The following is a 24,401-nucleotide window of genomic DNA, read 5'->3' as shown; positions in this document are numbered from 1 at the left end:
CAATCACCCAATCATAATCCTTTATATTGTTGTTATACACTGCCATTAAGTATTTATGTTATTAATACTCAGGAAGTAAACAGAATGAATATAGTTTTAAAGGTGCAAAACTTTGCACTTAGTTTTATCAAAACTCATGTAATAACTGATGTTATTTATTATTATTTATAATTTTAAACTACACTATAGCACAGTTAACTTGATAAACATACAGACCTTATCTCAAGTTATTCTGTGTTGTTTTGTGCTTTTCTGCATAACTGTTTCATAGGACAATCTTTATTTGAAAATTCAGAAAAAAGGAAATGGTGCTCAAGTTTACTAATAAACAAAGTAGAAAGCTCCAAAATTGACACCGAAAGCACAACTCCAGATAAAAGCTCAATCTTCAATAACACAAATCATAAACAGAAAACGCATTAACGTTTCACCACGTTTTCATCGGTGTATGACTTCCTCAGATGAATAAAACCATTAGATTACAACCCCATTTATATATTGAATGTTGAAATAATTAATCCGGTTAATTCAGTTAACTAATAATCAATAAACCAGAACATAATATAAATTTACCTTCCTAAAAAAACTTTATATAAATATAAAACTAAACGACTATAATAAAAAAATAAATGCTATTATAAAAAACAGAATCTGTTATAAAACAAAGCTGTTATAAAAAATAGGACATGGCTGAGGTCAAAGATTTATAATACAAAAAATATATATAAAAAATACATGTCAAAATTAATATACATTGGTGTAAAACTTCCTCTAGTGGCAGAAGGTGAGTACATCCTCAGCATGGTAAAATATTAATTATACAAAGACCCCCCCATTAATATTCCAAAATGTGCATGCTGATTGGTCAGCATGCACGTTGCAAATCAAAGACTTATACTAATGGAAAAAGGTGTGGTCGCCCGGACTTTTTCCATTAGTATAAGTCTTTTTTTTTTTTTTTTTTTTTTGGACAGCAACGGAGAATGGAAGAGCTCCATTGCTGTTATCTCCATGGCCGGCCTTAGGCTTAGGCCAACTAGGCGACCGCCTAGGGCGCCGGTGTAGCAGGGGCACTTTTCCAGTATTTATTTGGTGTAGGTAGACCAGGATGGGGGCACTAGGTAATGTGTTGGGGGGCACCGTGGAGCTGTTTTGCCTAGGGCACCAGTTGACCTAGGGCCGCTCCTGGTTATCTCGCTATGTTAAATGAGTTTAACATAGCGAGATATTTTAAAAAAAAAGCAACAGAGATCTTCCTTTCTCCGTTGCTTCTTTTAAAGCTGTCTCGCTATGTTAAACTTATTTAACATAGCAAAACAGCTTTAAAAAAAGCAATGGAGAAAGAAAAATCTCTGTTGCTTTTTTTTAAAGCTATCTCGCTATATTAAACTCTTAACATAGTGAGACAAGTTTTTAAAAGCAACGGAGATCTTGCTTTCTCCATTGATTCCACACACACAGTTCTGATGTACTGCGTAACCACACGCATGCGCAGTACATCAGAACTGCCGCAGAATACTGGACAGCTGCATAAGGGCAGCAAGGAGGCATTATACAATGCCATTATTTAAGAAAAGTAAGTATTTTTTTTCTTAAATAATGTAATTGTATAATAGCAATAACCCACTTCTGGGTGTGGGTAATGCTGGATTTACGCACGGTTGTCTTTGTTTGACCACTCGGGCTTTGCCCTCGTGACCAAACCACACCAACCATGGGTAAATCCAGCATTACCCACACCCAGAAGTGGGTTATTGCTTAATGAATGAATGCAATGTATAAAAATATAGAACCAAATACATTAAACATGTTTTTTAATTTTACAGCCAATCTGCTCTCATCCTTAATGCAGGAACTAAGGAAACATTTTCATTAAGGCTGGGAAACCTATTTGATTCCAAAATTAGCTGCCAATATAATTCTTTATACTCTATAGTGGTTTCCCATGGTCCACCTCTTATATCCATGGGAACTACCTCTAAAACAAAAAAGTGAAACCTAGCCTTCTCACAAACCTTAATATGTTTAAATAAAATATTCCTTTCATTTTTGTTCCTTATATCATAATAATGTTCATAAATTCTAGTTTTCAATTTCCTTTCCGTCTTTCCCATTAAAAGGCTTTACAGAATTCACACACAGCAAGGTAAACCAAACCAAAAGTATTGCAGTTAGAAAAGGTTTTTGCTCATAAATGTTTTTTCTACTTCTAATGTAAACATTACTCTCTTCCTTTATATATGAACATGAGGAGCAACTTCCACATTTATATGTCCTGGCTTTCTTCTGACTGTGTCTGTTAAGCTCCCTAACACTTCCTTCAAAAACAGCTTTAAGATTTGGGCCCTTACCAAAGATAAACTTAAGGGTTTTTTTTTTTTAAATATTCTCTAAGTCTGACAAATGTGCAAATTGAACCCATTCATTTAAAATTATTTTCTTAATAACCCCACTATCTCCATTAAAATTCATAATGAAGGTCCCTTTTAAAATCATTTTCACTCCTATCATTGCCAGGATGAACCATCTCAGCGTTCCCTTCTGTAAGATTAATGTCTTTACCTAAGACTGGGGAAAACCAATCCTACCTACCCCTTAACAGCTCTGCTTTTATATCTTTTATTAAGGATAGGGGAGATACTCTTTCTTGAAACATCTCAGTCTTTCACACTCATACAGAAAATCTTGATTCTTCAGTGTCATCCTACTAGTCCCCACAGACTGGCCTTTCAAAATTTTTTTTATGAAACGGGTGGGCACTAGTACAAAATAATTAAAAAATTGAGAATGTTTCTTTCCAATAGATGGTTGACTTAAAACCTTTAATATCACCTAATTTATGTATAGTAACATCCAAAAAACTGACCCTGTCATGATCTAGTCTATGGATTTGTTCTCTGCTTTATGCCTTTTGAGTGCTACAGCTCCTACACAACCCAAAATAGGATAAAATAGGTATCAGCAAATGTCCTTGTTATTATCTCAGCAGCTATCTATGGTCTTGGTGTTATATTTCAAGTATGTGTTATACCAAATGTAAGAATTGAAAGGCTGTAGATTACTGGAAGTTACTGGAAGAAACTAGAATAAGGCTCACGTGAATGTTGTTATCTTTTAATTACCCAGAACTGTGCTGAACACGAGCCAGTCTCTCCTTTATGTGCCAAATCTTCTGGAACCTTTCAGAATAAAAGTCTGCATACACTGTAGTTTGGTTAAGAATGTTTTATTACGCACAGTGGAGGTAGAGGAAAAGAATATCCAAATCAAATCTTACTGTCTCCAGTAACAGTACTGATAAACTGAAATATAATGTCCGTAGCTTCTACACTCATTATACTCAGAATTATTCCTTTCTTCCTAAATAATATAACTAATATTCTGGAATGCTAGATATTTGACCAGACTTCAGCACTCAGTCTCGCGTGTACCAAAATTCTGAAGACTGTACTGCAGAGATTTTCTGTGTATCAGTCTGAACTAAGTAATGTCTGTGTCTGAAGTATCTCTCCTAATAATACCAAAACCCTGTAAATTTCCTACAAGTTCTACATGCCTCTTTAACACTGGTTCCCAAGCCTGCTTGTGCTTAACATAGTGCACATTCTGTAAACACATTTTATTCTTATCAGTATTCTTGACTGAAGGTTATTCATTTGAACTGAAACATTCCTTACATACGTCTGCTTTAGTATGACTGTGTTTCTGGCCCTATGCAAAGAGAATACTGTATTTGTATCTAACAAACTACATTTAAGTGAAACCTAGTCTTACAGCAAATCTTCCTTCTGCATCAGCATACCTGCCTGGTTACTAATTAAATGTTGTTTTTAGCATTACCCTACAGACAAGAATTCATTTAAAAATCTCCTATTACATTTAATGCAAATATCCATACCCTGTTCAATTTTTAAAAGAGTATACCTCCCATTTTAACATCTTCCAATCATCCGTTTAAGAATTAAGTTTCTGTTATAACACATCATCTGTGTATTCCCCAAGTAAACCAGTTCAACAACATCAGTTTTCTTTTCTTCACCTTACTGCATTTTTAAGAAGTTCCTGAATTCCAGTGTATCTAGTGCACCCTTATTACTCTCTGTGTGGTTATTTTGTTATTTTACTGTATTGAGTGGAACACTTGAATTAATAATCACTTCACCACATATTTTATTTCACATTTTAGCTAGGAATTTGGTCCTTTTCCATGTTATTCTGAACCACAGAAGAATGAATGCAAACTACCTTTACTGACATTCACCTTCTCTCTATATTGCTCTATGCATCCCCTGTATTAACAAACCTTAAACAAGACAGACCTACACAAATTGTCCATGTGCTATAATAAAATAACTAGATTTGCAACCAACTCTAATTTCTGCTCCCACCACTGTCACTCACTAAAACAACTAACTAGGTTGGTTAGAACTTCCCAACTTACTAAACTGTAACCAACTCATCATGGCTCATTACTTGCTGTACCACCCAAACAAGATACCCAATCTTTCAGGCATACTCCTCTTTCACAATTCTGCTCGCCAACTAAGAACCACAAACAAAGCCCTTATTGAAGTAGTTAAGTGTAGAGACAGTGCTGGAGAATCCCTCTACTCCTACACATTTGCTAAAATCTGGAATTCTTTTCCATCAGATATCAGATTGCAAAACAGCAGGCCCATCTTTAAAACCCAGTTAAAAGCGCACCTCAATCTCATCTAGCAATGTATCTGTGCTGACCATGGCTAGCTCTACTATCACCATTCAGATAAATCTTCCTCTGGCACTACTCAAAGGTCAAACACATAGAAAAAAAATACCATAACGAATTGTATTTTTAAATGAATTTATATAACTGTATACAGTATTACTGCACTTTCTTACTCAAATACATTGTATTTTCTGCTTTACTAATGTACACTTCTGTAACTTCTCATCATACTATGCCATGATATACTATTGTTTGCTCTATTAATTTGTACTGATCTCTGACTTTTGTATTTTATCATGTATGTGGTGCTTTTGTATTTTGTATTTTATTTTTACAATTGTCATGTATGTAGAGCTTTTCTCCCTGGGCTTCTGCTGAAAACAGGCACCTGATTCTCCAGTCAGACCAACCCAGTAATCAAATATAAAATAAATAAATAAATAACATGTAAGAAACTTGATTTCATTGTGTTGAGTATTTATCTTGTGGCTAAAATTTCTTCTAAACAGTTGCTGATGTAGTTGATTGTGAACCTTGTATTTAATTGCAGTTAATATTTCTAAAATGGCATGCAAATCATTTAAAATATCCATTATATTCACACCCAAAACAATGTATTATTAAATTAGCTCCACGGTTGCTATCATTCCTTTTCAAATCTATTGACTTATCTGAGGCATTAGAAATGAGGCAAAATATTGTATAAATCCAGTCACATTGCATTTCATTTGCTATTTATTTTTCATCAACAAAATTAAAATCAATCTATGTGATGTTCCACTTGTAATGGTCTTATTCACATTATAGCCTTTAACTTGTTTATATGTACACCAAGAGTAATGTGGCTCACCAAGAAAGGCAGTCAGTCGACCACCTACAAGAGCAGTCTGCATGCAACATGGGTGGACTTATTGTTTGTAAGGGAAGGGCACCGAGGTTAAGTCGTAAGCACACAGTATCAGCCCTAGTAAAATAATTCACTCCTAGCATAAACCAGTGGTGGCCACAATTGTCTAAAAGCAGTGGTCAAAGAAGGCTGAAAAGTCAACAGAGAGTAGGATGAAGACCCAGAAGTTAACTGCAGCAAAACCACAGACATTCAAATATATGCTCAGGGCTGTATCCTCTCTGGAAGAAAAAGAAATAGGTGGACTAAAATAAGAATGGCAGCATCTCAACCCAGCATGTGTGTGAAACCAATCGAACAGGTACGAAGGTGAGGTATAGGTATGATAATGATGTATGTAAGGACCGCTGGTAGGAAATGTACATGTCCAGGAAGTTATCAAAAGAAGGAGTGCAAGAAGAAATGGAAGGTAGAAAAGATGAGTCAAGCAAAGAAAAAATAGTGACTGAGTATCAAAGGGGTTAAGAGAGCAGTAATGCTAGGAAAGAGCAAAGCATCAGAGAAATTATACCATCTTTTGAAAGGTGGCTCAGCGGATAGAATAAAGCTCTTTTATGTTGCAAATTTGATTAAGTAATGTGGTTAGATTGCTAGTCATATATTTGTTCTTGATCTGTGAAAAACAGATAGGTATATTATCTTGGTCAAGGCTAGAATTAATCTTCACCTTTTGTTAGTTACATACCAATTCCCCTGATATTACTGGACAAGTAATTCTATCTCCTTCAAAGGAAATAGTTAACACATGCCTTTCCAAGGGACTCACAATATTCTGCTCAGCAGTCCAGAGGACATAAAGAGCAGATGGAAGTAGTACTTCAAGAAACTTCTGAATGAAGAAATCTTACAGACACTGTAGTGTTGCAAGCACAGATTGCAATGAAATAAGAAGGAGCACCCCCATCCCCCAAAGAAGTAAAAAGTGCACTAAGGAAAATAAAGTCATGGAAAGTGACATGCACAGATGAAGACATTACAGATACTATCAAGGTGTTGGGGATATTATGGGAGAACTGACTCATGAAATCACTCATCAAAGTATCGAAAGAGAGATGCAGCCTGGATGAGTGGCACATAAGCCTTCTAGTGCCAGTATAGAAGAATAAGAGGGACATTCACAACTGTGGGCAGTACAGCGGTATCATACTCCTGTCACATTGCATGAAAGTGCTGGAGAGGGTGACTGATAAATGAATATGCATAGTAGTAGAGAGTAAGACATGTAATGAGCAGTTGAAATTCAGATGAGTGTGCAATACAATTGACCTGATGTTTACAGAGAGATGGGTTTAAAGATGAGGGTTCAACTGGACATTCCTAGACTTGAAGAAAGCATATGACAAGGTCCCAAGGACGCTGATATGGGCAGTCCTAGAATGGTTCAAAGACTAAAAGTACCCAATGGCAAAAGTATAAATAGTGGTCATACTCCAAGAGGGGGAGTGTGTGTGCATCAAGACTCAGCTCTGTGCGCACTGCTGGTCATACTGGTGATGGACTACATCAGTAAACAAGTCAGAAGAAAAAGATTAACATATTTAGTGTATGTGGACAATGTGGCATTGCAAGCGACTCAATTCAGGAACCTCAGCAAATCATAAAGGAATGGAATGTAAAAGTGTAGATATGTTGGACATATGAGGGCAGGCAAGACAATGGTCATGGCAACAAAGGAACAAAATCAGACAAAACTTAAAATTGAGATGGAAAAACAGTAGAAAAGCTTAACAGCTTCAAATATCTGGGAGGTGTGGTTGAGGAGAATGGAAGTCTGAATGAGGAGATCAAAGCTAGAAGCCAAATGGCACAAAATGTCAGGGATCATGTGTTTCAGAAGAATATTAAAGAAGTTGAAAAGTAAATTGTACAAAACAGAGGTAGGACAGTGAAGGCAGAGTGAGTGAGGAAGCTTGAGGTGATGGAGATGAAGTGGCTATGATTGGTAGTACAATGCACACTGTGAAACAGATGAAGAAATGAAGATGTCAGAGCAGAAGTCAAAGTAGTCCCACCTACAGAGGAGGTCAAGGAGAGGAGATTACTGTGGTTTGATCACATGTGCAGAAAAGCTAGAGACAATTTTGTAAAACCAGATTTAGGAGAGACACGAAGAAGGCAAGAGGAGACAAGGTTATCCAGCTAAGCGATAGATGGATTGTGTGAGAGAATACCTGAGCCCAGAAACAAAGTTGTCTCAGGGCACCTATGACTTTTTCTTTCTTACCATACCAAGATGCAAATCCGTTATTTTAGACTGACCTATAACTTGATCTAATGATCCCCAGACTGTCTAATTTCTCCAGTGCAGGAAGCTTGAAAATGTCCAGAATAATTAGATATGCATTTATGCAATAATGCAGCTTAAAATTCAAAGGGAAGATAAGGTTAGCTTTGCCATATGGGAACTCGCCTTCGCAGTATCAAGAATAATTTGTTCTTACAGTAAAGCAGCTTAAAATTCAGAGGGAAGATAAGGTTAGCTTTGCCATATGGGAACTCGCCTTCACAGTATCAAGAATAGTTTAATATGTTCTTACAGTTATACAGCTAAAAATTCAGAGGAGCAAAGTAAAGATGGCTTTGCCATATGGGAACTCACCTGAGTTTGCAGACAGCCACATATTGTCAACTTCATTGTGCATGGAGACCTCACTGTGACCAGGAGATCTGGGTTAGGATAGTGACATCAGACACTGGTTGAAATGGCTGGGGAAGCTTCTTAAATGCTATCTAACTCATCCTGGGAGGGAGGGTGTGTTTTCTGCCTGGCTGTGGTCACTGTTGATAGCTACCAGTTCTAGCTCAGATAGACAGAATTTAATCATGATACTCAAGCAGATCACCTGCATACTGTAGCACATGAACATGAAATGCATTAACTTAATGGCACACCATGTGCATGGGGTAAGGTAAGGGTACAACAGTGGGGGAAAGCCTCCAACTCCTGCATGATGCCACCCCAGGAAGCTTTCATCTAATATCTGCAGCAAATGATGGATGTTAGGTAGGGGAGCCCCAAAAAGCAAAGTGGAAAAAAACAGTTTTCCTCTGTACACTATCTTATTTATGAAAAACCCATCAAAATAAACTGTAATAAATATTTTCAATGCTCAAGAGAAATCCTACCCACATACTTGCTTGGAATAAAAATAGCCATGTTATTATAGATATACTAATTGAATATCTTATAGCTTATTAATCCTGCTAAATGTTGCAACCCCCCCCCAAGCATGATAGCCACTTACATCTATCTGCATTACCATAACTTTTCTCTGTTCCAAGCATCCATAAACCATCATACTTACTGCACCACTATTTTGGATGTCTTTTGCAAGACAAACACCCTCAATATGAAAAAAGATCCTTTCAATCAGGCTTAAACCCCTTTCCTTTCCAACTGCCTGCCATGCTCAGATTTTCTCCCCCCTTCAAATCCACCACTCTCATGTCCTTATAGTATATTATGTCCAGATCATATCCCTTTCTCTTCTCTTATTTATGCATGTCCATCTGTTTAAGCCTACATTGATACTCATAGTTGCTTCTAACCAGCCTAACCTTCTTTATTCTGTATGGTTCCAAAAATGGACTTTGAAGTCCAGATGGGACCTAATAAACCCAGTATGCTAGAAGGGTGATTTCAGTGTTTTGTGAATTTACTCCCTGAGCTACGTGCAACAAACAGTACCTTGGTGGTCATCAGTGCTGCCCTTTCACACTGCACTGCCCTGCATGATATAGACTGGAATGATTGCTACAAATGACATTCTCCTGTAACCCCTGTGTTTTCTTGGATCCCCTATCATCATCCAAGGTGCATTATTTTGCATTGTTTTAGCAAAATTGCACTTGTCATATAGTCGCGTAATCATGTTGATGAATTACATTTATTATCTGAGAAATGTAATTTCAACATGATAATAGCATGGAGTTCATATGCTTTTCTTGTAAGCATGAATTCTGACAGGCACTGCACCAAACTTTTTGCCATTTTTTACACATTTCTGTTTTGACAATAGTGTTAGATATGTCATAAAGAGTTAAAGAATGATACTTGTTTTAACTGTATCGTATGGATCGCTACCAGTGCATTAAAAGTAATTTAATCAAAAATTGTGGCAAATGAAAGAAATATGATGGGTTTAATTTTTATGAAAATGCTATTTTTCTCTAAGGGTAAGTCCTTTACACTCTGTTATGTACAGGGCTTTTTCCTGTAACCTTAGACTAAATGTAAGTAACTCTGAGGTCACTGCACCCAGTTGTAAGGGCAAACACTAAATATAGTGATATTATGTGAACAATGCATGTATCTGCTAAGTACAACTAAATGAGTGCTTTCCCATTGCACTATTATCTAGATTCCATGTTATACTGCTTTATTTTGTAGAAAAATGGGACTGGCAGTATATCTGGAGAAGAGCAAAATAATTGGCTAAGCACAGTCCAGTCAAATTCTGAATTCAGGAAATTGGTTGAAAATTCATCCAGATATTGTCAGAAGATGGAAGTCTCTATTACAGGAGGTTTGCAAGGGTGTAACGGACACAGTCCACTGTATGAGATGATGACAGAGCAGGCCCTTCCCAAGCACACACTAAAAAATAAATCATGAAATTTCTTAAAACATGTTTGGCTGAAGGTTTGTGTACTTAGTACATTTAGACAAACTACCTTTGACCCTGAGAATGAGTCTTGATTGTGTGATGATATAGAAGATGTGATTAATTGCATAACTTGATTTTTTCAGTGTGCATTTTGTTTGCTACAGCAGGAATGTTTATGCTCTAAGAATTTTATATTACCTACATGTCAGTGTTCCAAACTACTTTACAGTTGTTTCTTCTTACAGCACAATGGAGGATTCATATTTATTATATTGCATATGTGATCATTAGTGGTGTACTCTTTTTAATTACAGTTATCCGTAAACATGATTATCGCATAACTGATTAAAATAGTTTAAGTGGATTGAAGTCCAGTAGTAATGTCTAGTTACAAAACAGAGAAATGAACAGTGAGACAGTCAAATGCATGCCTACAAGGTAGAACTTATTAGTAGTTCACAACCAGTAGTGTAGCTAGGCTTGGGCAAGAGGGGCAGCAGCTCCACGTGTAAAGTGTTGGGAGGCACGATCAGCCAACCCTTATCGCTCTTTAATATAATACCAGCTTTTAAAACTGGTATTGCATTTGCACTCAAACCTGAGTGTTATTGCACTCAGTGTGTGTGGTGTAAACTGTAGCGACTGTTTGCTACAATGCAGGCAGGTATAAACTGTAGCAACTGTTTGCTACATTTGTAGTCAACAGTTTGTTACAGCTTAAAAGATTTTATTTAAATAAAATATGGCTGTGTGTGGTTGAATCGATGGATGGATGTTAAAGGAGGACTGTGGGCAGGGCACAGAAATGGGACCTGAATGGCTGGGGTTAGGGGGTGCATGTCATGCATCTGGCCACTTGTTTCTTTTATTATTATTATTATTATTATTATTATTATTATTATTAATTATTATTAACCATGGTGGCACAGTGGTAGCATTGTTGCCTCACAGCAAGGGGTTCTCCCGTTCGAGTATCGGCTGGAGCACCTTCTGTGTGGAGTCTGCATGTCCTCCCCGCGGTCGAGTGGCATTCGAAAGACATGTGTAGAATGGGCGTGCCTTTGTTGAAGGTTGGGCGTCGAGCTGGCACCTCGGCACCCGTAAAAAAATCTACTGCCAATCATAAGCGGACCGGAGTGCCGCTGCAGCAACCCCTAACCGGGAAAAGCCGAAAGAAGAACATTATTATTATTATTATTATTATTATTACAATGAATTGCTTTTTTATGCTCTTGCTCTTCACTTGAAGAGCTGAGGGGGTGGGGCCTTAGTGTGTACTTAGTGTAATAAAAACATAGAAGAAGTATAGAGAAAACTATGGAAAAAGCCAACTGTAATGTGGCAGTAGCTATTCAGACAACCTTTTGATCAGGGATCTGTAGTTGCAGACCCTGAGCTTAAATAAAAATAAACTGAAAAAGACTAATTTAGTGACTTTAGGCATTAATATGATGGTTATAGCCACTCACTTTACCTGTATTGTGGTTCTTCATGGTTACCTGCATTTAGATATACATAAGAAAAAAGAAAAAAAAAGAGACAGAGACAGTAGAAACTATTGCTCATTCATTATTCCCAAGTGATTTCACAGCTCTTATACACAAGTCACATAGAGTCTGCAGGTATTTTGCAAAAGTAGATAATGCTAAGAAAATAAGAAAACTGAAAAGCTGTGCAACAGATTCATCTCCATTTTTTTTTCATAGTCTCAGTGCAGCACTGCAGAAAATATCAAATATTGCTACTAGCAATATGTTTCTGTAATTTACTGCATGACAAAGTTGTGCTATTTCTACTCTGAATATTATGTCAAATGCTAACTTGATGAGATGACTGTTTTCTCTCTTTAGGGAGGCCAGAGTCAAAGGAGTGCTGTTACGCTGGTGGCAACCTCGTCATAATGGAACAGGTCATGACCAGTGGGCTTTGGATCATGTAGAGGTTGTTCTGCTAGTATTTTTTACTTCCATGTATCAGTCTGTGGGGGGACTGCTTGATCATGAATTTCTACCTGTCTTCAACTGCGCTTTATGCTAAAGCCAAGAATACAAAAGTCATTAGTCTTAGCTAAAATTCTGTAGGTTAACTTGCCCATTGTGTAAGAGAATTGGAAAACATGATTCATTCATTCTGAGTAGTCAGATTTTGTTCTCATTATATGATTTTATATACAAATTTTTAGGAGAAACAAGGATATTATCCTTACTCTTCACAACGTTACCTGCTTCAATTTCAAATAGCTGCAGTCAGTGTATATCAAAGTGGCATCATTTGTTTCCCCAAAAATGGAGACATGAATAGGAAATGAAAGCAAGACTGTTGTTTCAGTTTTATAGAGTCTACAGTTACAAACGTTGATACATCACGTACATACATCGATTTGCATTTATGACTTGTACAGGTATGCAATACACACACTCATATCTGTATATGTATATATCTGTCAGCTAGATAGACGTGTGTGTGTGTGTGTGTGTGTGTGTGTGTGTGTGTGTGTGTGTGTGCTACACACACACACACACACACACACACACACACACACACACACACACACACACACACACACACATATATTTTAGTGGTACAATCATATATTGGCATATTTAAGTCTGGGGGGGTATGAAGAATTTATTTCTAGTGTGGTGGTACTGTGGATGTTTTGTATTTCAGTCAAATGACCATTCAGGTTATATCCAGGTCCTTGTTTTGTTGTGTTTTGTTTTTTACTTTGATGTTTGCTCTTTTAGGTGTTCACTGTTTCATGCCAGAAGTATGCATCTATATAGAATATATATATATATATATATATATATATATTTGGGTTTGCTACAGTTGGTCAAATGTAGCAATTACCGAAGGAAAAAATATGACTGAAAGGCAGATGATCTCAAGTACTGTTTTTTTTCTGTGTGAAATTGTGGTACAGTAGAATTGGAGACTTTACACTTTTCGCATTGTACTGCAATCTTGGAGTTGGTATGTATGATTAGCAAGGAGTGTGAGGGGATGCAGGGGGTGCTTACAAGAAACATGTTTATACTGTTTCTTTTGTTTTTCAGTCTTCTGGTGATTGACCATTTGTGCTCAATCATTTGTCATTTGACATTGTGGTTGCTCAATGTAGTATGTGACACTTGTGTGTGTATATGTATATATATGTGTGTGTGTATATACATATATATATTATATACATATACACACATTATATATATATTTATGAACACACACACACATACACACACACACGTGTGTGTGTGTGTGTGTGTGTATATATATATATATATATATATATATATATATATATATATATATATGCATCTACTAAAGGTCCCTGAATCAAAAAACATCTAGTACAAAGTACTCATACAAATGTGTTCAAAAGTGCAGTGACTGAATACAACTTAAAAAAATTAATAGGAAAAATATTTTTTTCTGCAAGGGGGGCAACCCCCTACACCTCCTGTTTCATATATACCAACTCCAAAATTGCACAGCAATGTTGAAAGGCAAATTTCCCATACTCAATTGTACCACAATCTTGCACATGAAAAGACCGGCAATTTGCAATTTTTAAATGTCCTCTCACCCCTTCACAGCCAGTTGGCTACAGCCCATAGGATTGTGGCGTTGATCTCCTCATTCCGATTTCCCTTCTACTCAGCCACACCTCCCAAATACTAAAAGCTGTTGACCTGTTCCATTATTTTCCCTTGCCTCAGTTTGCAGCTTCATCTGATTTCCTCAATTTGCTCCCATGATCATTGTCTTATCTGTAGTCAGTTTCTTCCCATGTACCTTTAGTTTTGCATTCCAGTACCCTATCATTTGCTGGTGGTCCTTTTCAGGGTCTTCTTGTAATTCCACATTGTCTGCTTTTTTAATCTGGACCCCCGAAATATTTGCTAATGTAGACCACCATTAACATGAGCAGCAGTATGCTCAGAGCTCAACTCTGATGTTGACCCAGTCCTACTGGGGACCCATCTGTGAGTCCAAACACCGTTCATACTTGTGTCATTGGGTCCTTGTAAATAATATGTACTATTCTACCAGTGTTTCCAACACTTCAAGCCACTACTCTGTGTATTCATTTATCAGTTGTCATCCTACCCAGCACATTCGTGATTTTACACCAACAAGTGGCTAACCCTGACATGGCAGGCAGTGTGTGATACATGTTCTCTTGTCTAGAAGATACACATCACAGCTGATTCGTAAGATGGTTGTTCTGCACAACTTTTTGTCACAGTAAGCACTCCGTAGTTTGTTCTGCTGCCCATGACTCTATTTAATTTTGGGTGTACACTCTTGGCATACCTCTCAAGTTCAACTGGAAATTTGGAAGGTTAGGTCTGAGCCCAGTACCATCAACCCTAGACATTTTTAATCTATGAATTAAAACGTTAGAGCCTTTACCTCAAGAGTAACTCAGTTTCATCACAAAAATAGCTCATTGAAATGGCTCCCTTTCTTCAAAGTAGGGAACTATTGAAGTTGATCTATTTAAGGAAGAACGTGTGAGGGATGAAACGCCCATATGGGGGGAGGAGGGTGCAGCATCCATCAGAAATCCTTGGGTCATACCACTTTGAAGACAGAAATATTTGTTGTCTTGTTCAGTAGGACTGTTCTTTATAAAAGGAAACCAACCCAATATATTTCTTAAGTGCTGGTGTGAAATCAGTAAATGGTATCACTGCAGTAGGTTAGATTGCTAATATACAATATAGCAAGAGCAGAGTATTTCTTACTGAGTCACTGAAAAACATAAATGGGCAGTTCTCACTCTGGTATGAAATGTCAGCTGTCTGAGCTTTCATTACAAGCTATTAGACATGTAACCAACATGGATTCAGCTAGTAGCTAGCTATTAGACATGCAACCGATATGGATTCAGACCAACAGACAGCATTATGACTACTGCACAACATAAATAAAACCACAGACAACAACAAGCTGGTCTCTACTCTCTTTCTAGACCTCTGTAAAGCTTTCAATACAGTCCTTCATTCCCAACTAATATGTAAAATGAAAACTTTAGGTCTCTCTAACTCCACCTTTGACTGGTTCACCAGCTATTTGTCTAACCATTTCCAATCACTGAAATGTCTGTCTGCTCCCTCCCCTTTTCTTCCGGTTAAAAATGGAGTCCAACAACAATCTATCCTTGGCCCTCTCCTATTTAACATATTTGTAAATGACCTCCATACATCCACACAGCTTCTTCTTCTTTCGGCTTTTCCCAGTTAGGGGTCACCGCAGTGGATCACCTGTCCGCTCATGATTGGCAGTGGAGTTTTACGGTGTCAAGTTGCCAGCCCAGCACCCAACCTTTCACAGAAGGCACACACACTCACACTTAGGGTCAATTTAGAGTATCCAATCCACCTACAGCATGTCTTTGGAATGTGGATGGAAACCGGAGCACCCAAAGGAAACCCATGCAACCACAGGGAGGACATGCAGACTCCACACAGAAGGCACCCCATCATAGGATCAAACAGGAGAACCTCTTGCTGTGAGGTGGCAATGCTAACCACTGGACCACCGTGGCCGCCCCCCCCCCCATACATCCACACAGCAAGCTCCACTAATTCAATATGCAGATGATGCTACCCTCATCTTCATAGTAGATACCCTTCTACACCTACAGACCGTACACATAAAGCTTTCTACTTTGTTGAGAATTGGCTAACAGTTAACTTCATCTCAATCCTAAAAAAGTAAACTGCTCCTTTTTCTCCCCAAAATAATAATACATGCAAAATAAATTTTCAAAATTACATCCCTAAATAATATCAATATTGAAGTCATGTCCCAAATCAAATTACTAGATGTAACAACTGATGACCAATTTGACTTGCAAATTCAAAATTCCATTAAAAAAACACCAGAACTAGGTATGCTCTACTGGTCAAGAAAATACTTCACCACACAAAGTAAAGCTACACTGACAATTGTATATCTTCTTCCTTCCCTATAGTTTGCTGCACCTGTCCTTACAAATCTGCAAACTTCTGTGAAATCTAAAAATGAGTTGTGTTATAACAAAATTGCCAGATTTGCAGACAATAAATCCTATAAGTCACATGGATATTTTGCTCTTAAAGCATTAAGCTGGCTAGACCTACCACAATACCTTGCATATACTCAGCTTCTTCAAGCCCATAAAATGATATATAACCCTTTGTCATCAGCTCCATTCTTATTCAGTACTCACCTAATCATAAACTACAATATTCTGAACAGCAACTAATTTCTATCTACAAACCCAATAGATCTATAGGACCTCTCCTTTACTCAAACTCTGTTGCCATTCACTGGAAAAACATCCTCCTTGTTATCATATGTATCAAATGTACTCTTACAGTGTAGAACCTGATCTTCTTCTATCATTCATCATCTCTATCAAATGTACTCTTACAGTATAGAACCTGTTCTTCCTGCATTATTCAGTAAGTCTGCCAAACATACTTCTCCTACCCAGTATCTTCCACGTTGCCTCTCATTGCTTTTCTATTTGCTTATAACATTATTTCTCAAATTTGTTGTTTTTTAACTGTGCTGTTTTGAATCATACTGTTTAATTTGCTAATTTTATTGCTGTTTTTGAATTATTGTGATTAATTTTCCAATTTTTCATTTACATTACATAATTCTAAAATGTCTTTAGCTTTTCTCCCTGGACCTCCACTGAAAATGGGACCTGTGCCCAGTCGACCTTTCTCATAAACAAACGTCAGATAAAAAATAAATAAATAACCAATGGTAGATTGAGATAACTTCAGTTTATCTCTGCAGCCTTTACTGTTTGACTAGAAAACGTAGATTAAGGTAAATTATATCACAGAAGTTTTATTAAGCATCTAATAGTATTAGTTGTAACTTTGCAGCATAGGATTAAAGGCTGTAAGGAACCCTTTCATACTATTTGTCTTTTGAGGATATTTAAGTAGAATGACAGCATCTGTTTCACCACTTCTTTGTATCTTGTGAACTGGATAACTACACTAAATCCCTATTGCATTATGACCCCTGTGTTATACAGGTGTTCTTTCACATTATGCCTCCCTGTGTTGTTCAGGTGTTCTTTCACATTATGACCCCCTGTGTTGCTCAGGTGCTCTTTCACATTATGACCCCCCGTGTTGCTCAGCTGTTCTTTCACATTATGACCCCCTGTGTTGTTCAGGTGTTCTTTCACATTATGACCCCTGTATTATACAGGTGTTCTTTTGCATTATGACCCCCTGTGTTGCTCAGGTGTTCTTTCACATTATGACCGCTGTGTTATACAGGTGTTCTTTCACATTATGACCCTCTGTGTTGTTCAGGTGTTCTTTTGCATTATGACCCCCTGTGTTGTTGAGGTGTTCTTTTGCATTATGACCCCCTGTGTTGCTCAGGTGTTCTTTCACATTATGACCCCCTGTGTTGCTCAAGTGTTCTTTTGCATTATGACCCCCCTGTGTTGCTCAGGTGTTCTTTTGCATTATGACCACCTGTGTTGCTCAGGTGTTCTTTTGCATTATGACCCCCTGTGTTATACAGGTGTTCTTTCACATTATGACCCCCTGTGTTGCTCAGGTGTTCTTTTACATTATGACCCCTGTGTTATACAGGTGTTCTTTCACATTATGACCCCCTGTGTTGCTCAGGTGTTCTTTTTCACATTACTTCTGCGCTACTTTGAGCAGCACCTACATACTGAGATGCTTGAATTTCTGATAATCTGCATACAGACTACAGGAAAACAAACCATAGTCTTTAATTATCCACCTCCCGATATAACCAGATAAAGGTTGTGTATGATGTTATCATCTATGAAACAATTTTTACATGTCTCTGTGCTTTTCTGCACATGCCAGTCCTTGCTAAAAAATCTGATGACTCTTTAACTTAATTCCTTTTAAATAACAACTGTAAAAAAGTAGACTGTATTGAGACCAGAAACATGCAGACCAACAGATGGGAATCCGTTCTTCTTTCCAAACATTTGCCTACCCAAATCATGTTTTTTATGTAAAAAAAGAAAGAAAGAAGGATCACAGTTGTCAATACAAGTGTCACAGTGCTGGACTGTGCAACATTCTGTGCATCCAGACAATGTTTTATCATAATCCAGCACTGCTATTGTATTTTATTTATTTACATATTTAATGCCAGTAATTTGTAGTTACCACCAATATAAGCATAAGTGATTTAGATTTTTATGAAATACTTTATATGCCTAAAAGAGACAAGCTTGTCTTGAAATAGAAAGCTGTTAAAGTTAATACGATGGTCTTCAAGCATAGCTAATAGTTCTGTTTTAGACAATATGCACTACTTTTTAGAAATGGGCAGATAACAACAGTTATCAGATACCATAGGATATTGCATTTTCCCATCAAGTAGGTATTCCTATGTTTCACCATCCAAAGTATATTGATATCTAATCGATTATGTATTTCTAATCAGTGGAACTAGCACTGACAAACTAATAGTGTTTACAATAAATTGGTGAATTTCGCTTTTCTATATTATCACGTATGTAATTTTGATAGAGTGAATGCAATGTTATGGTCAATTCTGAAAATAATTATTATGAAATCTGTGCAGACTTATTGTCATATCAAATAAGAATATATAATTTAACTTTCAGTTTATGGTTATTTACATTTTTGACTCAGTCATAGCACAGAATCTGCTTTACTCATTTTTGTGAATCATCTCTGTAAATAAGGAATTCAGGACATCATGTAGCTTCCTCCTTCTTAGACTTAACTGAAACATTTCTTATAGCCTCTCATCACCTACTACTGAAAAAGGTCAAAGAAATATAAGTAAAAAGACAGTCAGGTGGTTCAAAAACTGCCTTAGTCAAAGAACTCGGTCTGCCTGATGGCTCAGCCCTTCAACCAGCTAAAACAGGTGTCCCACAGTGGTCCATTCGAGGTCACAAACTCTTTCATGTCTTCATTAATGGCATGTACAAAACTGTTACAAGTACTATTTTTCAATGACACTTTTTTTTACTTGTGTAAATTGCAACAAAGGTACATTTTGTGTGACACAGAATGGCAAAAAAATGAGATGGCCCCATGATGCAGAAGGATTAAGCCCTTACAGCACCCCAGACAACCCAAGTTTGACTAGAAGCATGGGCATTGGGAAGACAGGACAAGGGGAGGATGTATGAATGAATGATGCTGCCTCGCCCAGCCTGGGAGGAGGGAGGGTGCCTAGACTCACTACAATAGCAACATTAAGGAGTGATCGAGTTTCACTTGGTCAGGAATCCCACAGGAAGTGGTTGCAGAGCTTACCAGTGTTCCTGTCCTTCTTACCAGCCCCAGGCTTGGACTGGGTTAAGCTTGAGGGAGACTAAGGCAAGACTGGTAGTTGTGGTGACTGTGGAGAGAAGCTGATAGAATCTGAGGGCCAGCTGCAGAGAGGGGAAATAAAAAAAACAGGTACATATGGACATCAGAGGGGTGACTTTATCAGTGTATTGTAAAAATATGAATTGCATTGGCAACTACAGTTGAACGCCGGTCACCCATAGGTTTAAGTGATCCCAGTAACATTAAATGAATTTTAAAGCATAGACACCTCTAAATTAACTAGACGTTTTTACTGTGCAACACATGATAAAAATATGCATCTAAATGCATTGAATGAAATAATAAATTGTTCATTTATTTTTGATATTACATATAAGCATATTTTTTAACATTATTTCTCTGCTGTCTTTTCTGAACATGGGTGTTTTATGTAGAAACCTTTGAGGAGTATAACAGTTCTACAGAGTTTTTTTCACATGTAGTAATTTGTTTAAAATAAGATCATTTAAACATTTAAATAGTTTTATAACGATAATATTTATATATAGTTGATTAATACATTTTAAATTTACTTTTCATATTGCCATGTACTTTTTATGACTATTGAATTGAGTGCAAAATTTTTAAAATAAGTTATTTGAATGGAGATTTTAAGAAAGCTTCTTTTTTCTGAAGAAGACTCCAATCTAATTTTAGAATTAGAAGCACTTAGCACTTAAGCATAATTAAAGTATGTTTGGCATATTCACTTCCTCACAGAACATTTTATTAAATGTTTAATGCCACTTTAGTATGATATGCTGATGGTTTTATCCTGATTTGCAATACTGCTTCCTTAGAAGTAGTTTAGGTTTTCACACAACGATCCTGCTACAAAACTGAACATTGATTGACTGATTCCTTACTTCTAAATAATAATAATAAAATAAACCAATTATTTTCAAAGCCAATAATTCTTCAAAACAATACTCAATATTCTTTGTAGCAATTCTGAACAATACTTTCTCTTAACAAGTAAGTCAAGCTAAACTGCTGGTGGTAATGAATGATAAAAAGTTAAAATCTGGCAAGCATAATGACTGTTCGATCCAAAACAAATAAGAAATTAGGGGTACTATAGAGGTTAACATTATGCCTGTCAATACATGCTCCTCTTATAATTTCATTCACACTTTCACTTCCATCCCTAATATGTACATATACAGTTCTGGCCAAGAAACAAAAAAACACAACTAAATAAATTGGAAAGATTCTTCTATAACATCATTAAATTCACTGCAAACCGACCTCATAGAATACTGTCCAGAAAAAAAGCAGGTTGGTCGGAAATCCAAAATACTCTGATAATCTCTGTACTCTTCAAAAATATTGTTTAAGCATAAAACATATTCTATTCACTTAGTTGTTGTTGTATCTTTTGGCTTTTCCTGGTTAGGGGTCGCCACAGCGGAACTCCGGTCTGCTAATAATTGGCAGTAGATTTTTACGTACCAAGTTGCCAGCCCTGATGCACAACCTTCAACGAAGGTACGCCCATTCATGCATGTCTCCACATGTCTCCACACAGAAGACGCTTTAGCTGAGAATCGAACAGGACAACGTCTTATTGTGAGGTGACAACGCTACTGCAGCACCCCCACCTATTCACTTAGTACAAAAAAAATAAAATCTCACAAAGCCATCAAATTATTTTAAACTCAATGACCATTTTGGAGACTCATTTTATCTTTTGCACTGTTGGTACTGTCCTTTGTAAAATAAAAAAAAAAGAATATTTTTATTTTAGACTTTGTCAGTCAAACTGTCCTGTAGCTGTTGGATTTAATAATAAAAATATTTGCTCATTACATGTCCTCCCTTTCTTTCCATTCCTACCCTACCTTTCATCTTCACTCTCTCTGTCTCTCATTCTGTTTAATGTCTGTTAACTCTACACTACTCTATGGTTTCCATCTCTTCAATGTTTTAACTTCCTGATCTCTTCACTTATTTATATTTATATCTGTATATGTATATATATATATATATATATATATATATATATATATATATATATATATATATAGAGAGAGAGAGAGAGAGCTATATCTGTATCTATATATGTATCTATAGCTATATCTGTGTCTATATCTGTATCTGTTTCAATATGTATATCTGTATCTGTATCTATATATGTATCTATAGCTATATCTGTATCTATATCTGTATCTGTATCTGTATCTATATCTATATCTGTATCTGTATATGTATCTATATCTATATCTGTATCTCTATCTGTATCTATATCTGTATCTATGTCTATATCGGGTCTATATTATATTCTCGAAAGCCGACAATGTTGAATCTGACATTGTCAGCACGAGAATATCAAATGCTCAGAATCTCGTGTGTGTAAATGGAAATCTCCGTAAGGGGAGATTTCCATTTACTGCAATGTAGTGCGGTCTCAGAGTTGGTATATTTAAGGAGTGGGGGGGTGTTGGGGGCACCTCCCTGCTTAAACCCGTTAGGGTACTTTTTTCTTTTTTTTTTATCTTTTTATAAGGTCAACATTTGAAGACATCGACCATATGGTGTTGGCCATATGTTGTTCGATGTTTTCAGCCATCAAGCTTATAATATAGCCCTCTATATCTGTATCTATATCTATAGCTGTATCTATATCTATATCTGTATCTGTATCTATAGCTGTATCTATATCTATATCTGTATCTGTACCTGTATCTATATCTATATTTATATCTGTATTTGTACCTGTATCTGTATCTATATCTGTATCTGTAGCTATATCTATATCTGTATCTGTATCTATATCTATATCTGTATCGGTATCTATATCTATATCTGTATCTGTAGCTATATCTATATCTGTATCTGTAGCTGTACCTGTATCTGTATCTGTATCTGTATCTATATCTATATTTATATCTGTACCTGTATCTGTATCTATACCTATATCTGTATCTGTATCTGTAGCTATATCTATATCTGTATCTATATCTGTATGTACAGTATATCTGTATCTATATCTGTATCCATATCTGTATCTATATCTAATCTGTATCTCTATCTATATCTGTATATATATATATATATATATATATATATATATATATATATATATATATATATATATATATATATATATATTATACAACTTCAGGGTCTATAAAAATAAAAAGGAATTATAAAAAACAAAAACCCTCTCTATGGTATAAGCTTTCGTTCCATTTATTGTGGGGGAACTTCTTCAGAATGAATACAAATGTGAAATGCATCAATTCAAATAATACTCCAACTTGTCAATAATTAATAAATGTCATCACTAATCAACCTAGAAAGCTGCACAAACTTTCCCTTAACAACGTTTTTCTTCATAAAAAATGGGTGCTGGCTTCTGAAGTCCAGGTAATTGTTTCTGTATGTCTCTTTTCTGAAAACAAAGTTCAGAAAACCATTTAGTTTGTTCTATTAGAAATGAGATCAACGTCATGAGACACACCAAATTCAAGCCTATACTAAAATGTGGTTTTACTACATCTCCTACATCACCCACTGACACCAACAGAACATTAAGCTTTTCACTACCTATTTGTAGGGATATGAAACAAATTAGAAGCATTATTAACACCAACTGGAGAATTATTACTTGTGATAAGAATTTGAAACCTCTTATTGGGTCTGTTCCTAATTTCTCTTTTAAAAAATCAAAAACCTTTAAATCTTTTTTTGAAAAACAAGATCAAGCGTTTCTTTTATCTGAACCTATGATAATTGACAACAATATAGGAATGTTTAAATGTGGTAAATGTGTCTGTTGTAACTATGTTTTCACTGAGAAATCTTATGTTTTCCAACATTGTAATGCATCCATTTCCTTTAAGAAACATTTTGACTGCAACAATTCCTGAGTAGTTTATGCAGCTATATGTTCATCATGCCAAAGTTTTTATATTGGTAAGACCACACGCAGACTGAGTGACAGAATAAAAGAACACAACGCAGCCATTAGGTCTAAGGATAAGTCTAATGCTTTAAGTAAGCACAGTGGTATTTGTATTAATTTTGACAAGTTTACATTCCTTATATTAGAACAAATTCCTGATTTTTGTGGGGACTCTGACAATCTCCTGCAAGTTTTCGAGTTGAAATGGCAGTTATTTTTACAGCCAGACTGTTACCCAGGTCTAAATGAATCTACCAACATAAAGTGTGCTTTAAGGTGGATGCAATAAAAATTGTCAGTGGCTTTGTTAGTCACTACATATACATATTCATGTTATTTTTGGTCACTAAATATTCATGTTACTTTTATTCAGTCAGCTTCTTATTTACTGCATATCATTAAGCATCCTTGCTATTCATTGGTTATTTATTAATTATTGACAGGTTGGAGTATTATTTGAATTGATGCATTTCACTTTTGTATTCATTCTGAAGAAGTTCCTCCACAATAAGTGGAACGAAAGCTTATACCACAGAGAGGGTTTCTGTTTTTTATTATTCTTTTTTTATTTTTATATAGCCTGACATTGTATAATATATTCATCAGTTCTTCAGTATATATATATATATATATATATATATATATATATATATATATATAATCTGTCTGTATCTATATTTGTGTCTGTATCTATATTTGTATCTGTATCTATATCTGTATCTGTAGCTATATCTATATCTATAGCTATATCTATATGTATTCCACAAAATGAAGCAGCTTTTCAGGCAAAACAATAAAGCCCTGAGCAGGGCAAGCTTAGAATATTGTGAAAAAAAAACACAGATGGCTCAGCACACTTCGGTTCACTTTATTCCACAGAAACACAGCACATTAACGCTCCACCGTA

General features: G+C 36.1%; 1 protein-coding gene across 4 annotated transcripts in view; it reads left to right on the top strand.

The window, feature by feature from the left end:
* The window catches only part of RELN (reelin), a 3,085,913-nt gene that overhangs the window by 3,015,511 nt on the left and 46,001 nt on the right, over positions 1-24,401 (top strand). For 3 of the 4 annotated variants that reach the window (XM_044088525.1, XM_044088522.1, XM_044088523.1), the window contains exon 63: positions 12,073-12,171. In XM_044088525.1, coding sequence (XP_043944460.1) covers positions 12,073-12,171 — 99 coding nt within the window. Of the gene's footprint in view, positions 1-12,072; positions 12,176-24,401 lie in introns of all 4 variants that reach the window. The other variant, XM_044088524.1, reaches the window with a different exon arrangement.

This window comes from Protopterus annectens, chromosome 11.part0 (assembly GCF_019279795.1).
Source record: "Protopterus annectens isolate FY-2018-M chromosome 11.part0, PAN1.0, whole genome shotgun sequence".
Classification (NCBI taxonomy): domain Eukaryota; kingdom Metazoa; phylum Chordata; order Ceratodontiformes; family Protopteridae; genus Protopterus; species Protopterus annectens.
The sequence above is the reverse complement of the archived record's forward strand: the minus strand, read 5'-3'. Positions and strand labels throughout refer to the sequence as shown.